Consider the following 17,552-nt stretch of genomic DNA (forward strand, 5'->3'; position numbering starts at 1 on the left):
GAGCCGAAAGCAAAAATTTGAAGTCCATGTCAACATTGGTTTCAGAGGCATCGTCCACGATTTCCATAAGAGGTCTGTCAGTATCCACAATGTCGTATCTCCCCGTCCTCTTCGATAGTGCACCCGCTCATGCTTTTCGCAATCCGGCAGCTCAGCGAACAAAAATTTTATTAGCAGTGGATTCACGAGGTGTTGCCGTAGATCGGCGGCCTCCAGATGGTCGCAGAGTTGCTCCAACGTCCGGCTTAGGGGAGTCCAACCAGCAGACTCTCAAGCAGTTGTTCCGGGCGACCAAAGTGCCGACGTAGCTTCTCGATAACCCTCGGGATCAACTCCGGCAATAGTAGGTGCCATATACCAGCTCGAGGGCGTCACCTTCGAGCGCGTCCTGCAGCCTTACCAGGCTATCGTGGTTCATGTAACCACAGGTATCGTTTGATGCTTTATAGGCCGCGTAAAAAAATGTGCCACTGCGCTGGTTTTCCCGAAATCTTGGGAAGCTTGTACGTTAGCCCATTTCATGCGGGTGAGTCTGCTGTATCCCCAGCCTGTCTTGGCTGTATTTTACTACCCGCTTCCTGATCTTCCGCGAATCGCGCCATTTGGCTCCCTTCTCCAGTGACAAATCAGAGCTCCGATTCCGGTTCTCTTTTCTCTTCAGTATCTTCGTCCTCTTCCTCAGTGTTCTCATCGTCAGCATCTTCTGGGTTAGCTTCCACACATTTTTTTACTTTGCTAGAACGTCCTGCTCGTGAATGGTTGGCAACACATTTCGACGAGGGCTTGGACACCTTGGAAGTTGAAAGATCTGGTATCTCCATGTCCATGATCGCCATTTGCTTCTTGAAAGTCTTCTGCTTCGCCTTCATTCGTTCCATCTGCTCCTTCTTCTTCTGAAGCATATCGGCTTGCCAGGCCTTCTGCACAATTTTCAAAGCAGTCCATTTGCTTTTTGACAACGCTTAAACTGTGGATCACTTCAATAAGCGTTCGAAAGTTCCATTTTATGTTTATTTATATTTGTAATTATCTAATTTTATCTTTCTTTCTAGGTTTTGCTTCGAAGAATGCAACCGATATTACATAAAAATTTACAAAAGAAATACAAAATAGACAATAAACAAACAACGAATTAAAATAACTGACGATCCCTCTGTGCCCCGAGAGAAACGTCCAATATGTTGCCCATTGCGAGATATGACGAAGTTTCGTTAAAGGTTGTCGTCCATCAGTCAAATCCCGCAAATGTATTTGATTAGCGTGTTGCCTTTTGTCTATAGCAATTTGGTTGCTGTATTCATAGCTTGATGTGTCAAGGAATGTCAATCCTATTTGGGCACCTTGAATTAATTATATTTTGAACTAGCAGACCCGACGAACTTCGTTTCGCCTAAAATTGATTTATTCTCTGATTAATTCCCGAGTTATTTGTAAGGGGGGTCTCGAACCATCTTGAGAATCTTCCCCGGCCCCAAAAACATCGGCATACAAATTTACACGCCGATCGGTTCAGTAGTTTCGTAGTCTATAAGGTTCAGACAGACAGAAATTCATTTTTATGTATATGGATTATTGATAACTCAAGACAAAATTTTCAAAACGACTTATCTGCTTTTGTAAACAAAGATTCAAACGACGATTTGACGAATCTGATAGCTCTCCCACGCAAACCAACACCATCAATAGGTAGGTGAAGGTTTCCGCTACCTGTTGATGATGTTGATTTGCGTGGGAGAGCTATCCGATTCGTCAAATCGTCGTTTGAATCTTTGTTCACAAAAGCAGATAAGTCGTTTTGAAAATTTTGTCTTGAATTTTAATTGCCTATCTTCCGGCACAAACACAGAACATTCTGGAATGGAACATACACAAATCCACTCAATCATTTGTCACTTACAAGTAAGATAAAATGAGCCGTAACACAACCTTCAACCAACGGGAATGAAATTTTTGTGGATGGTCTAAAAGCATCCACAAAAATTTCGTCAATATGATTGAAGGAAAATTGTTGACGATTACTTCCTAATCTAACATAAATTATGCAATTTCAAACAAATACTCCATACATTGATGGATCTTAGAGCATTGCAAGCGGTACGGTAACGATAATAAAAGACGGTAAACGAAAATTAGTTCCTGACGCATCACATACAGATGCCAGTAAACAGGAAACGAACACCACACTTAAAATTACTTAATCTACATTTACATTTAAGTAAATGAACCTTTTTTTTGTCGATTTTGGTCCTTCAGTCAAATCCCGCAAATGTGTTTTGTCTATAACAGCCAAGTAGTTGAATTCATAGCCCAATTTTTGGTGTAGGATTCTATTTGGGCACCTTGAATTATTTAGTGCCATGTGTCGCCCAAGGATGCCATTATGCCAGACATATCTGGCACTGCAAGACTTTTTAGTACCAAAAAGAGAAAAAGAGATACCATCCACAATGCCACACTTTTCACATTTTAGACAGGTTTCATGTGCCCAGAATCGCTAGAATATGAGTCACAGAAGTCGTCCAATCCTGCGTCCAATACAAATGTGCTGCTCTGGATGCTACAGCAAAAACAGTTATACGGTTATACACAGTGCATTAGCTAGTCAAAAATACCCGTAACTTTTCTTATATCTTTATTAAAAAGACTTTCAGCCCAAGGCTGGCTCGTCTCGTTACCCGTAACTTCAATTCGCTTCAAAAAAATCATTTTTGAATCAATTTTAATCTTTTGTAATCAAAGTGAAGGTGTGGTTTCCGCGGATGTTGTTCCGGACTGCATTGCTGGTTACCAGAGATCGGATCAAAGGAACAAAGATTTCAAGACCAATTTTTGAAGTAATTTCTTGCGTTTCCAGTTTCGGGAATGCTAAATGCTTACAACGTTATGTAATAATAATCCCTATCATAGTCTATTTCCGTGTCTTATCACATTTCCTGGTTGTTATGAGTGGCCACCGGAGGTCCTTCGGAAGATTCGAGGCATGCGTAAAAGTGGACAGTTCATAAAACTTACCCGTCTCTCAATACCGAATGATTGATGTGGCCCATTCTCATAAACCTCAGTTGCAACTGGAGGTCCTCCCTTAAATCCAGAACCTCCATGAAAGTGGTAAATTCATGATAATCATCTTAGAAGAGCGCCATTTTGTTCAAATGTTTTCATTATCGAACTATGAGTAACAAAAGATTGTCTTGTTCCCTACGTATGGACTTGTTACGCTCCGATCAAAATCCTCTGTTGTAATGGACAATTCATAAAAGTTATGATGGCACTAACTTTTGTTGTAAAAATTCAATTAATAACTATGTTTATCTAAATTATTTTTGAAATATCTATGGGCTTATTATTTTTAATCTAAAACTTTTAGAGCTTATACTTCATTCAATTCAATCTTAATTTTCTGAAATATGTTATGAGCTCTAAGAATCTCATTCTTGCGGATATATTTAGAATTGTTTCACAGGCCTTTTTTTAGTAGAATAGATTTTGATAAACATAGATGGTCAAAACAGAGAAATTTCTAGTATAGGTAAAAATAATTAAACCACATTTTTACTTAGAATCATTTAAATTATAATTTAAAAGTTTGTGTCTGGGAATTTCTTCATTTATAATTTTAATTGCCTATCTTCAGGCCCAAACACAGAATACACAAATTCACTTAAACATATGTAGCTTACAAGTAAGATAAAATGAACCCTAACATCTACCACAACTGTTTCCTACTGTGTGAATTGAACTTTATTTGTTTATCACTAAAAGAAAACCTCGACAGAAACTTTTTGGCTTTCGAATAATTTTGGACTGTTATCGCAAATGTTATGTTTTTCTCTACTTAGTCGTTCACCATATGTTCTACTACAACATTTTTTGCCTTTCTCGTACAACAAAGTTTTACCGAAAGGCTATCATTTCACTCCAAAATCGAACTTTTTTAGAAGTATCGGAGATCCATGATGTACAATGGTATATACAATCGACTCAGCTCGTTCGGTGTTGATCTTAGTCTGTAGATTAAAAAACACCTTAATAAAGACTAAAAAAAAACTCAGCTCGTTGAACTGAACAAATGTCTGTCTGTCCGAAAACCGAAAAACATTAGCCACTTTTTCATATAGTAATTCTTAATCGATTTTCTCGCAACAAGTTGCATTCGACAGGGGACAAAGCCTTGTTGATCACTATTGAATTTGATAACGATCGACCATTGCATTTAAAAGTTATTAAGAAAATGGAATCGAACTATATAAGCGCCATATAAGGTTGGTGTCTTGGCTAAATGCGAGAAAGGCAGTCGCACCACTCGGTGAATTAAGTTGGGTTTTTTCTTCATTCTCTACAACCACTGTTACACATGAGCTGTAATATTGGCCAATTTACAACCTACATGATTCCCATTTTTCTGTTAAAGAGCTCGATGAGTACTACTCGTTAACACCATTTTTGGAAAATGGCGTATACGTCACTTTTTCAGATTACGGCAGTGCTCCACATCTAGGGGTTTCCAAGCGATAGTGCTGTCCAATGAGCAGCTCGCAGTTGTCCCGTCCTGCTCGCTCTTTTTTGTCAGCAAATAGGCAGGAGAGGGATGGGAATAACTTCGAGCTACTTCGAGCTGCTCATTGGACAGCAATAATCTGATTTCTGCATCTTTGGTTTTCAAAAGCTTCGTTACCTCCTACTAAATCCGGATGATCAACCGCTTCAATTGGGCTGTATCCCGAGGTGTTTGTCATGTTGCTATTCTCTGGCTCCTGATGTTCAAAGTCTAGTGCAAGATAAATACACCATTAGGTGTTCCAATTTGCCAAATTCACGATTCAGCCATCTTGGATTTTAGTATGGGAAAGCCAGCCGGTTTGTTTTCGTTTTGCACTGAAAATGAATTTTTCACCCCCGCCTTCTTCTCTTCCGCAAACTTGGAAGATTGGAGCACCTGTATTCATCTTGGTCTAGTGCATCTACGTAGTAATTAATTTGATCTTCTCGTCGTTCTTCGATCATGTCATCCCAGTAACCATCAGTCGGCGATTCAGCTTGTCTCATCTTCTTATATATAAAAATGAAATGGTCTGTGTTCGTATCCGCATAACTCGAAAACGGCTGGATGGATTTTTTTCATTCCTTCAGCAGAAACATTCGTCATAGTTTCCGACGGGTTTATATGATATTTCCTAATGCAAAAATTACGAGTAAAGTTGAGCAAATCATGAAAAACTAAAATTGTGATTCCTGTGCGAACTTTGCATGGGCAGTTCGGAACGCACATTCTCGCCTACTATGCAGGACAACGTCTGCCGGGTCGACTAGTTGTTTATACGTTCTTCCAAAAATTCGTCTTCCAGTCGTTCTTCCAATATATCGTACGCGTTCCGCATTTCATCAAAGACATAGTTGTTTTCGAATAAAACATTGAATTCCTTTGGTTCATTGAGCTTCTCAGTAACTAAATTCGGAGACACTTCGTTGAAAGCAAAAACTGTCATTTCATATTTGTCGTCGGCCTCGACTGTAATACTCCAGAAATAAGCAAAATAATTTCAAAATTAAATGAGTAATGTTACCTTCGGATAGTAATTCGTTGTTATTTGAATCCATCGCAGATTGAGATTGTCGACTTTCTGTTCGTTCGTTAGGGGCCCCATACACGCTCCGACATGTTGTACAACTTTGATCGCTTCGCAATTTTCGTTGAATTTCGCTGGTTTGCCTCAAATGTACAAAGTTCCAGCATTATGTTTTTCGGTTTGAAATACCTGTTTCGGAGTGCTGACTACAAAATTTAGCATAGTCATAGTCTAGGTCGATTCTGCCAATAGCTTTGATTCACAACTGTCTTCTTCTAATTTGAAAATCTGTTTTCCCTGTAGGAATTTGATGCAAGAAAACTCTTGGGTCTAACTGTTTAGTATTACAACTCAAAATGCCGCATTGATTCATCATTTCGAATGTTTCTTTGAATACTTTTTTCTTAAACCTCAATGAAAACGAAAGTCATAGCACAACTGACTTTTGTGTTGTCATTGTCAAAATCAAGCCAACAAACTTCTCAGGTGGTCTCAGGTGGGTGTAAATAATGTAAATTTACCCACAAGACGCCATGAGCGCACGCGAAATGCTGAAATGCTGCTCAAGGAATGTCAGTAACATTCCTTGACCATTTCCTATATATTGTCCTATCTTTTTGCAAACTTTTGAAGTCCTTCTTCTTCTTCTTATTGGCATTACATCCCCACACTGGGACAGAGCCGCCTCGCAGTTTAGTGTTCATTAAGCACTTCCACAGTTATTAACTGCAAGGTTTCTAAGCCAGATTACCATTTTTGCATTTGTATATCATGAGGCTAGCACGATGATACTTTTATGCCCAGGGAAGTCGAGACAATTTCCAATCCGAAAATTGCCTAGACCGGCACCGGGAATCGAACCCAGCCACCCTCAGCATGGTCTTGCTTTGTAGCCGCGCGTTCTACCGCACAGCTAAGGAGGGCCCAGTTGAAGTCCATACTACGCTTTAAGATCAATTCAAAAAGTGCATTAAAAGGCAAAAATGTAGGACATTCTAAAGAGAATGTGTTAAAACTTTCAATTCAAAATCCCAGCTGAACAAAAAAGAAAGACTGATGAGCTAAACACTTTTATCTTGTTAAACACAAAACAACAAAAATAAATATAAATTTAACGTTAAATAAAATAGGCTGAAACCCTTTTGATCTAGTAGGCTACAGTTGTATATGTAATTGTTTCTATCAAGAACCATGGGATTTGATTACTATGCTGTTTTGGACATTCCTAGAAGTGCGTCCGAAATTGAAATTCGGCTAGCGTAGGTTTTTCCCTTCAATACACATTCTCGTTTTTAAACTTGTTTTATTTAGGTATCGAAAATGGGCCGTTCGCTGCCACCCCAAGAATGATTTTCATGATACTCCAGAAATACCATTTCGATCGATGTCGTTGCCTCATTACTGGGAACTACTGAATGAGGCTTTTGACGTACTTTGTAAGATTACTGATGCTAGTATTTTTTTCTTTGCCTGATGTTTTTCAATTGTTCGGCTGAGACCTATCAATCTCGCCGAATGCTAGTATTTATAAAAGAAAAATTATTTCAAAATTTATGTTCAAGCAAACCCCCTAAGGAAACGAATCTACGACCTTTATGGAGAGGAGGGATTGAAAACGGGTGTCGTGACTCCAACCGGATTTGTACAACCGTACAAATTTTCAAACGATTGTATGAAGATCTATAAGTTAATACATCGTACTTAAAGCTCCAAATTCAATTTAATTTATGATTTACATTTCCAGGGAGTTCTTTGCCACCTATTCACCCTACGGAGATTTGATTGATGCAGTTACAAATCCTCCGCCTCTTTGCCAGAACGACACCAGCCTTGTCCGTACCAAGGCACCAGACATCGAGCAATATGTCGATCTCGAGCTGGAAGAGATCTACCACGGTGCTATCAAGAAGATGAAAATCACACGTGAGGAGTTCGTCGACGAAGTCCAAGTCCAAACAAAGATGATAGAGGAAACCATTACTGTTCCCATAACGGCAGGAATTGCTACCGGAGCCAGGATTCGCTTCGAGGGAGCCGGTAACTGTAGTCCGAAGACTTTTCCGTCGGATATTGTATTCGTGGTGCGAGAGCGGGAACATGAACGGTTCCGGAGGGAAGGGCCGGATCTACACATGGAGGTTCGGATAAGCCTGAAAGACGCTCTGATTGGGTTTCCACTGGAATTCGTTGGTGTTGATGGTAGACAACTCGTGATACAAATTGTAGACGTTGTCCATCCAGGTTATTTGAAAATCATAAAAGGTGAAGGATTGCCAATACCTGATTCGGAGAACCAGACTAAGCGAGGCGATTTGCATATAACTTTTTCGAGTACGTATGTTTCTGTTTGTTGTACCCATCGAATATAAATTGATTTTATTTTTTCTTTTAGTATCGTTTCCCAGTTTCATATCTAAGAACCTCAGGGAAAAATTTCGGCTTTTATTCGACGAGGTTCATGAAGCCACTAGCAATATTGAATGAAGGATTGATCAATTTATTCACTACGAAGGAACATGAGATTTTTAATTGTACAAATTAGTTCAAATATAATTATTTTGGAACAAAATTAAACACAACAACTTCAACATCTTTGTCTTGTTCAAACGTAGAATTAAGAATACCTTTTACCTTTGACCACTCAAGTCCATCAATGCCACACCCGATTCTTGGTATAGCCAGCTTTTTAGCACCGTTTGCAACCTAAAAATGTTAAAACGTAAAACAAATCCATTTCAATCTTCACCTTCATCCTACCATATGTTTCCGCATGGCGTCCAGCGAGTTCGTTAGATCGCCATACGTCGGTTTGTCCATCGAACCACGCTTCGTGACCAGGTAGTACACGAACCGTTCGCCATCCTTGAGTACCGCAACCCCGCCAACGCCAACCTTTTGGGCCTTGAGTTCATCGACCTGTTTGAAAACCTGTTTGAATTTTACCGCAATGCCACCGCCCATTTTCAAATCGGCAGCGACACAGTGCGCCAGGGAGTGATCCTTGGGAGCGGCGAACAGATCGCCCTCGATTTCGCGAACGCATTCCGCCATTTTGGAATCCTGCGGAGAAGGAAAAGAACCATTGAGTTAATATTTAGGTTGAATAAAATCTAAGACGGTATAATGCGCCCCACCAGGCGAAAACGCAACTTCTTTGATTTCTAGAAAACTATAACTAACTAAGGGTAAACATTAGTTGGTACCTTTAAATATTTGTAAAACCATCATACTATGTGAGTATGGAATTATTTTTGTACTACATAATAGAAATATTAGCTAAATCGAACAATGTTTGTTTGCTCAACATTCTGGAGCGACGCTAGGATACTGTCCGCAAAACTTGCACTGGAACACTCAGTAGGACCACAAAATAACGTTTCCCAGTGGATAACAATCAACATGATATAAAATTGCTTCCATCTTCAAAAATGTAACGTTTTTCGAAAATATGTTTAACTAGTCAAAACGCCCCAGATATTACGCTTACAAGCGCGGCGAGCCTGCAGCCACGGTGCCCCGGTAGGCCGTTATTATAAATTATAAATATAATATAAATATAAATATAAATATAAAATATATATAAAAATCAATCTATGTATGTATGTTCGCTAACTACTTCTGAACCACTTGGCCGAATTCAACCAAATTTGGTACACACGTTCTCTATCCTCAGGGGAAGTTGACAAAGGGGGTGGGAGGGTCATTTAGAAAAGGGGGAGGGGTTTTGTTTAGAAAACGAACAATTATGTGTAACTTGCATCTCCTAGGACCGATTTCAATCAAATTTTGTACACATATTCAATATAAGGAGACAACCATATGAGAGTGTAATCTTTGAAAGGGGAGGGGTCTGAGGAGGGTATGGTTCAGAAAACGGGTAATTCAGAGTAAATTCTGAACCCCTGCACCGATTTCAACCAAATTTGATACAAACATTCTCTACCCTAAACAAAAGATAACAAAGGTGGGGCGGTCATTGTAAAAAGGGAGGGTATGGGGGAGGGTTGTCTTTATAAAACGAGCAATTCAGTGTAACTCCCAACCCCCAGTACCCATATCAACCAAATTTTGTACACATATTCACTAAGAGTAGTCGATCATATGGAAGTGTAATTTGGGAAAGAGGGGAGGGGTCTGAGGGGAGGGGTATTGTTCAGAAAACAAGCAATTCAGTGTATCTTTTGAACCCCTGGACCGATTTCATCCAAATTTGGTACACACATTCTCTATCCTAAGGAGAAAATAACAAAGGGGTGGGATGATCATTGGGAAAAGGGAGGGTAAGGGGAAGGGTTGTATTTAGAAAAGAGCAATTCAGTGTAACACCTAACTCCCAGGACCGATTTCAACCAAAATTGGTGTACACATTTTCTATCCCAAGGAGAAGATAACAAAGGAGGTGGAGGGTCATTGGGGAAAAAGGGAAGTTATGGGGAAGGGGTTGTCTTTAAAAAAATGAGCAATTCAGTGTAACTCCCAGGATAAATTACAACCAGATTTGGTACACTTATTCTCTATTTTTGGAAGATGTTTATTGAAAAGGTAGAAGGGCCAAACAAATATATAAAAATAGATTGATACAAAGGAACAATTCTATGAGCGGTAGATCTACCTCTGTGGGTTTTGTGCTACAGCATTGGACATTTTAATTGAATAATTTACTTTTCAGTCCCTAGCAAAGCCGAATACATATAGCTATTAGCTATCTATATATCTCGGATACTTATTCAACGTATGTGACGTATGTGATTTTGTAAACAAAAATTTAAACGTTGATTTCTGCAATCTGATAGCACTCCCACGCAAACCATCACCACAGAAAGGTAGGGGAGGTTTCGGCTACATGTTCGTTGTGTTGGTTTGCGTAGGAGTGCCATCATATTTGACAAATCGACGTATGCATCTTTGTTTACAAAATCACATACGTCCTTTTGAATAAGTACCCGAGATATATAAAACTCAATGTTTGTATGTTTGTGTGTATGCTCCAGCCTAACTTCTGAACCCATTATTGTATTGTTTAGTTATCGATCAATTTAACCATTTATCGAAATTATGGTTGCCCAGTGACAAGCAATGATTAATGTGTTTCCTTCTGGATGGTGAATGTGATCCCTTCTTTAAAAATAGACGTTTGCCCGGAATAAGGCATCGGTGGATGTTTTTCCTTCTTTAGAAATAAACGTTTGCCCGGAATATGGCGATTATGGGTTTGCTCCCTTCTTCAAAACCAGTCAATGTTTTCAAATGAAATCTGCCTTCTTCTGATCAAATGATGAAGTATCGATAAGAAAACGCAATTATCCTGTTGACCAATTGGTTTATTCATTTTCCGATTGTGAAAAAAAAACTGCGAATCAAACTGGCAATTCCGAGCAAGGCCGGGTACATAAAGCTAGTTATAAAATAAAAATGTCCATCAAAACCAAGTACAGGGCTCGATTCCTGTGGTAATTCTGCACCTCTGGACCAATTTTTAAAAAAATCCCTAGGAGGAATCTCGAGAAATCTTGATTTGAAGTTTTTAATCAAGAAATTTCAAAAGAACCTATATTTTAATTAAATAATGTCCCCAAAATACCTTCAAAGCCGTCCAAAAAGTGGTCCAAGTTGTTTTCAACCAGTTTGCATTTGTTGCCTTTATTACAATTATAAATTTTCACAACTGATTAACTGCCCTTCTACGCATAGTTGTCCCATGTTAGTTTTTGTGGATTTCAACTTTTCACCATAAAGCAGTCTATTTTGATGTATACTTTTAGAAAACTCTAACAGATTTCGAACTTTGTTCGGAAAATCATTGAAAACAACATCAAGTCTATTTGTCCCATCGCTTAATTTCTACGCATAATTGTCTCGCGGTGATTAAATTCATCATTATGGCGGATTCTGTTATTTTATGGAGCAACACACATTGGAATAGCATTTTCTGTTTAGATCTTGCAATCTTAGGCTGTTGCACTTGTTTAATAGGTGCAATTTGTACAATACTCATTCTAAGCGACATAATCACTTCAACCACGTGGCAGGCTCACTTCCATAGATAAATCATGTGGAGACGCAAGTCAATCGCAGTAGTCATTCACAAAATCATGCATTGAACGGGGCTGGTATGCGTAGAAACCATAAAACAAGTGCTCTATTTCTCGGCATAACTGTCCCGCCAAACTATTTTCATGATCGTTGTCGCAAATTCTATTTGTGAGTGAAAAATAAAAATGATTTCAATGAAATTAAGTCTTCTGAATGGTTCTGTGATGTAATAATCTTATATTGCATCATGGTTAAACGCCAGCAATGAAAATTAGTGTTCAATTTCAAATGCCATTTTCTCATTTGTCGTTTTTTGAATTTGGTACAAGCATGCGTAGAACGGCAGTTAAGCTCACCAAACTGACTTAGGTATGTTTTTTGTATAGTTTAAAGCCGTCTATCTTCAAGAATGCTATGTTCAAAACCATTCATGAATTCACGTGCAGGCTGCGGATTCTTTGTTAAATGTCATTCAGATTAAAGTTTGAATTTTTTTATTGTATTTACAAATGTATTCGAGCATCAGAAGTACGATTGGAGTAAAGATTGGAGTATGAAAAAAGCAACAGCTTAAATTATTACAGCATTATATAACAGGTTAGATCTTCGGCAGATGCTGTAACAATTGAATTGACGGAGCTTTATCATATTCTGAGATTTCCACGCAAAAGAATCATCGGACTGGTAATGACTCCAAAGATGGCGTATGGAAAAGCTACGAGTGAGCTCGGCATATAGAATGAGATCTCGAGAACCAAGGAAAACATCAGGAAAAATGCACAAGAGAAAGAAAAATATTGACAAGCATTGTGCATATTCTTTTGGGTTTTCATGTTGAGTAAATTTATGGGTGAACCAAGTACAGATGAGATATCAACAAATTGCATAGAGTTCACTAGTATCCCGATCTTTCGGAATACGGTATTACTCTGCTTAAACATTAACAATTTTCTAATTAATATTTCAATCAGCAGTTTCTGAATGATTTCAAAAAAGTGTACGCAAAATACAGCTCTTTGAAACACGAGCATGGTTTTGATTGATGGCTTTGCTAGCAGCTGGAAAAAGCCGCAGCTTCCATTCACGTCAAAATACCATATCTTGAATTATCATGTTTCTGAGTTCTGTAGAGGTACAGGAATAGATTTTGGCTTACATATCAAAGATGCTTTTTCTAGTCCGTTGATTAGAACTTTGACGAGATTTGGCAGCAAAGATCGGTTAATAAATGCTGTGATCAAGTATAACATCTTCTAACTACTATTATTCTACACGAACTCTTAATTCTCTCCATTATGAACATAAACACTAAATTAAAATTTAATTTTTACCTTTCATTTTATTAAACATTGAAAGCAACACTTATGCTAAACCCGAGCAAGTTAGCCATACAAAAACATACTTAAGTCAGTTTGGTAAGATAATTCAGTTGTAAATATTTATAGTTCTAATAACGGCACAAAAACATACTTAAGTCAGTTTGGTAAGATAATTCAGTTCTAATAACGGCAACGCGTGCTTAGGTCCATCTTTGGCGTTGTGCAAGTGAATGGTGTGTGGCGGCGAAGGTTGAAACAAGAGCTCGCCCAGCTCTACGGCGAACCCAGTACCCAGAAGGTAGCTAAAGCTGGAAGGGTACGATGGGCAGGGCATATTTCAAGAATGCTTGACAGCAACCCTATAAAGCTGGTGGTTACTTCCGACTGGTAGGTTCAAGTAGAATTAAAGGACATCTATCTAGTTGAATTAATCAAGGTTTTTGGTGATATTTTTGGATTCTTATATCGATTCTTTTGAAATTTCTTAACTAAGAACTTCAAATCAAGATTTCTCGAGATTCCTCCTAGGGATTTTTAAAAAAATTGGTCCAGAGGTGCAGAATTACCACAGGAATCGAGCCCTGTACTTGGTTTTGATGGACATTTTTATTTTATAATAACGGTCTACCGGGGCACCGTGGCAGCAGTTGCCTCCAAATGATATGGAAAATATTGAAATGTAATTCACACCTGCTTAAATGGACTTATGTTGGTTTTTTAATGTTAAGCACATAAGGATTTGTAACCTTTTTATTATGGAATAAATAAAATACTAATGAAGGGCTATGGAACGTCTTTGGTTAAGGTTAGGCGTTTTGCCCAGACAGTTGTCGAAATCAATTTTTTCACGATTTTCTTGTATGACTACTCACAGATAATGCATTTGCGACTTTTTGGACTACCAAATAACACAAAGTTTGCATAAATTGCGTTGAAAAGTAAAAAGTTATCATAGGTATTGCCTTAGGGCACCGTTTTACCCTAAAGAAAACGTATGGGAGATCGATTCGATAACCACTGGTGGCGCCAGCCATTGCTATGTAATGAAGCATCATTTGGCTCAGTCACGTTGCCTCTGAGCTCTGGCTCCGCCGCCAGTGTCGACTACTATAGGCAGAAAGTGGAAAGGTGCAAAGGGGAGAATGATTCATGAAGTGAAAGCAGCATGAGCTGAGAACAGTTAACATCCCAAGTAACATGTGCCTCTAACGGTTATGAAAACCATAATTTCCTCTTCATGACTTCTATAAAACCAACATGAAACCAAAATGTTAATAGGGATGTCAGGGCCCTTTATTTATTTATTATCAGACTAAGGCCTGTGCAGTGCATAAAGATAAAAGTCTTTTCCATTCAGCTCGGTCCATGGATGCACGTCGCCAACCACGCAGTCTGCGGAGGGTCCGCTAATCGTCCTCCAGTTGATCGATCCACCTTGCTAGCTGCGCTCTTCGCTTTCTGGTTCCTGCCAAATCGTTGTTGAGAACCATTTTGACCGATTTCTGTCCGACATTCTGGCTACGTGCCCGGCCAACCACCGATTTTTGCGGTGTGAACGATAGATGGTTCTCCCAACAACTGATGCTACTCGTGGTTCATTCCCCTCCTTTACGTACCATCCGTTATCTGCAACCCACGCAGCACTTTCCTTTCGAAAACTCCCAGTGGGCGTTGGTCCTCCTGTCTTGTGTCCGTAGAGAACTACCGGTCTAATAAGCATTTTGTAAATCGTCAGTTTGGTACGGCGGCGAACTCTATTTGATCGGAGCGTTTTGTGGAGTCCAAAATACGTACGATTTCCTGCCATCATGCGTCTCCGAATTTCTCTGCTGGTATCGTTATCGGGGGTCACCAGTGAGCCCAAGTACACGAATTTTTCAACCACCTCGATTTCGTCACCACCAATACAAACTCGGTGTGGGTGGTTTGCGTTGTCCTATCTTGACCCTCTTCCATGTACTTCGTCTTCGACGTGTTGATGGCTAGTCCAATCCGTTTAGCTTCGCTTTTCAGTCTGGTGTAGGCTTCCTCCATCCTCTCAAAGCTACGAGACATAATATAAATGTCGTGGGCGAAACCAAATAACTGGATGGACTTCGTGAAAAAAACAAGAGAAAAACCCAGATTAATCCACCTAGCGTTGGTGGTGCCTTTCTCGCATTTAGTTAAGACATCAACCTCATATGGGGTTTATATGGTCTGATGTACCATTTTCATCATAACTTTTAACGCAATGACCGATCGTGATGAAATTCAATAGTGATCAATAAGGCTTTGTCCCCTGTCGAATAAAACTTGTAGCGAGAAAATCGGTTAAGGTTTACTGTACGAAAAGATGTCTAATGTTTTGTATAGCTTTTGTGCACACACATACGCACACACATACATACACACGGACAGACAGACATGTGTTCAGCTCGTCGAGCTGAGTCGATTGGTATATAATACTATGGGTCTCAGAGGCTTCTATAAAAAGTTCGATTTCGGAGTGAAATGATAGCCTTTCGGTACAACTTTGTTGTACGAGAAAGGCAAAAAGGAAGAAGGAAGTTGGGAGGAATAAAAATTAAATTACCAATTTTCAATTTTCACCTCACTCCCTGGTCCACACTCCTTACTTCTTATTTCACACTTCTCTCTTCTCACTCCTCATTTTTCACTTTTCCCTTCTCATTTCGCACTTCTGGCTTTTCACTTCTGACTTTTCCATTCTGACTTTTCTCTTTTCACTTTGCACTTCTAACTTTTCCCTTCTTCTCATTTCGCTGTTTCAAAATTTTCACTTCTAACTTTTTTTTTATCTTTATTAAAGAGATTTTCAACCCTAGGCTGGCTCATCTCTATTAAGGTCACTCCTGACGGAATCCAATTTTCAAAGTACTCGCGTTTTCAAGAGCACCATTCGATATGGAAGCGACCCAGAAATGTCATTTTTATTTTTTCAGCTTTGCTGCGTCGCAGCACGCGTGAAAAAATAAAAATGACAGTTGTGCGTTGCTTCCGTATCGGATGGTGTGCCCTTGAAAACGCGAGTACTTTTAAAATTGGATTCCGTCAGGAGTGACCTTAATCGAATAAAATCTAAATATCAATTACAATTCATTTAATATTTCTTAACATTATTGATCGTTTTCTTTTATCACGAACTTGTTTTTCCTGAAGCCAATCAATCCATTTTTCAGGATTCTCATCGTACTCCGGTTCTTCTTCTGACGTCTCCATTCCAGCTTCACCGGTTGAAAGGTCATTTTGCATTACTACGGGTCGTTGCATAGCGGGTTGTTCAAGTTTTTTGCGGCGGCGATCTCGCAGTTTTCGTGTCGCTTTGCACCGCTGTTCGATTTGTTTGCTGTTGTCGAAGCGTTGGTTGCTGCTGCAGTTGACGGTCGATTTTATTTTTGTTCCCTACGTTCTTTTGAACAATAGGGCCACTGGGAGGTGTGTTATCCAAAATAGCTGCTTGGTTGGAACTAGTTTGCGCCAAGAGCTTTTTGTTCATGGCGCAAGTTTTACCGATATGAACTAAATTCGTACAATGCCGACATGTGGCCGGCTGCGAATTATAAGATAGGTAAGTTCGTTCACTTTTTATTGTGACATATGATTTCATATGTTCTTTCGATGTCATTTGAAAAAACCCGTACACCTGAAGGAATTCCTCTTCCAGCGAAAGTTTTACCCCATACAGCTTCCTTAACACTGAAGACTTCGCCATACTGCTGTAAGTATGATGTAATGTCGGTATTCGTCACGTTTTCAGACAGATCGTGTATTTTAATTTCCACTCTGTTGTCATCCATCGTAAGGCGCACTTTGTACCGCTTCCCGTTCACCTCGAGCTCGTGACGGTCATTGTGTTGCTCAACCACCATTAGAGCTGTTCCAAGTTTGTCGCATTTTACATGCACATAGCACTGAAAATGATTCATTTGCAAGCGTTGAATCTGTTTTGGCCGTAAGCCAAGAGTACGGATGATGAAATTATGCACATCTTCATAACTCGGACGTTTCTCGAAATCTCGGAAATCCACTTTAAATGTATTTTTACGAAGTGTCACCATGTTCACGATGAGAAGAAATTGAATTGTGGTGCTCAGTACGAGCACATCCGGACGCAGCAAAGGCTTCAGCACAACTGACTTCTAACTTCTCACTTCTTACGTTTCACTTCTCACTTCTTCAGTTCTTATTCCTTACTTCTTATTGTTTACAATTTATTTTTCACTTCTTACTTTTTATTTTTCACTTCTCACTTAGAATTGTCTACTTATTACTTCTTCTCCCTGCACAATGTTCGCTTCTAAAAATTTCATACTTTTAACTTCCTATTTCTCACTTCTTAATTATTATTTCTCACTTCTTAATTTTCACTTTTTGTCTGTTGATGGCCCTTCAGACTACATCCATGGAATCACTGTCGCGTTCGTTTACTGGTCACCTCTACCTAGCCCATGAAATGAAATCACGCAGAGTGATCTGCACTGTTGGATCTTCGTCGCCGACGCCTAGTCGGTTATCAGTCTTCGATAAGGAGAGCTGGGAGAATGCATGTCGGAGTTGAGCCATACGGATGATATTGGAGAGTGGATACGATCGCCGTGAGGTTCTTTAATATCTACCTATACAAATATCA

At 39.3% G+C, this 17,552-nt stretch overlaps 2 protein-coding genes across 2 annotated transcripts in view; one reads left to right on the forward strand and one right to left on the reverse strand.

The window, feature by feature from the left end:
• The first annotated feature begins 6,727 nt into the window (after positions 1 to 6,727).
• On the forward strand, positions 6,728 to 8,088 carry LOC134204152 (dnaJ homolog subfamily B member 13-like). Its single transcript, XM_062678978.1, has 5 exons — positions 6,728 to 6,826; positions 6,879 to 7,003; positions 7,130 to 7,253; positions 7,312 to 7,898; positions 7,960 to 8,088. The coding sequence occupies exons 1-5, from the start codon at positions 6,759 to 6,761 to the stop codon at positions 8,049 to 8,051; spliced, it is 996 nt and encodes a 331-aa protein (XP_062534962.1). The 5' UTR covers positions 6,728 to 6,758; the 3' UTR covers positions 8,052 to 8,088.
• LOC134204153 (ADP-ribose glycohydrolase OARD1-like) overlaps positions 8,044 to 17,552 on the reverse strand; it is a 50,612-nt gene continuing 41,103 nt past the window's right edge. The window contains exons 2-3 of the mRNA XM_062678979.1: positions 8,325 to 8,627; positions 8,044 to 8,270 (exon numbers count right to left, since the gene is read on the reverse strand). Coding sequence (XP_062534963.1) covers positions 8,121 to 8,270; positions 8,325 to 8,627 — 453 coding nt within the window. The 3' untranslated portion in view covers positions 8,044 to 8,120. The remainder of the gene's footprint in view (positions 8,271 to 8,324; positions 8,628 to 17,552) is intronic.

The sequence above is a fragment of the Armigeres subalbatus genome, unplaced genomic scaffold (genome assembly GCF_024139115.2).
Source record: "Armigeres subalbatus isolate Guangzhou_Male unplaced genomic scaffold, GZ_Asu_2 Contig423, whole genome shotgun sequence".
Classification (NCBI taxonomy): domain Eukaryota; kingdom Metazoa; phylum Arthropoda; class Insecta; order Diptera; family Culicidae; genus Armigeres; species Armigeres subalbatus.

Coding starts and splice junctions, on each gene's coding strand:
- LOC134204152 (XM_062678978.1), top strand. CDS start 6,759: ATGGGATTTGATTACTATGCTGTTTTGGACATTCCTAGAAGTGCGTCC. Junction 7,254..7,311: donor GATTGTATGAAGATCTATAA/GTTAATACATCG, acceptor TTACATTTCCAG/GGAGTTCTTTGCCACCTATT. Junction 7,899..7,959: donor TTTGCATATAACTTTTTCGA/GTACGTATGTTT, acceptor TTTTTCTTTTAG/TATCGTTTCCCAGTTTCATA.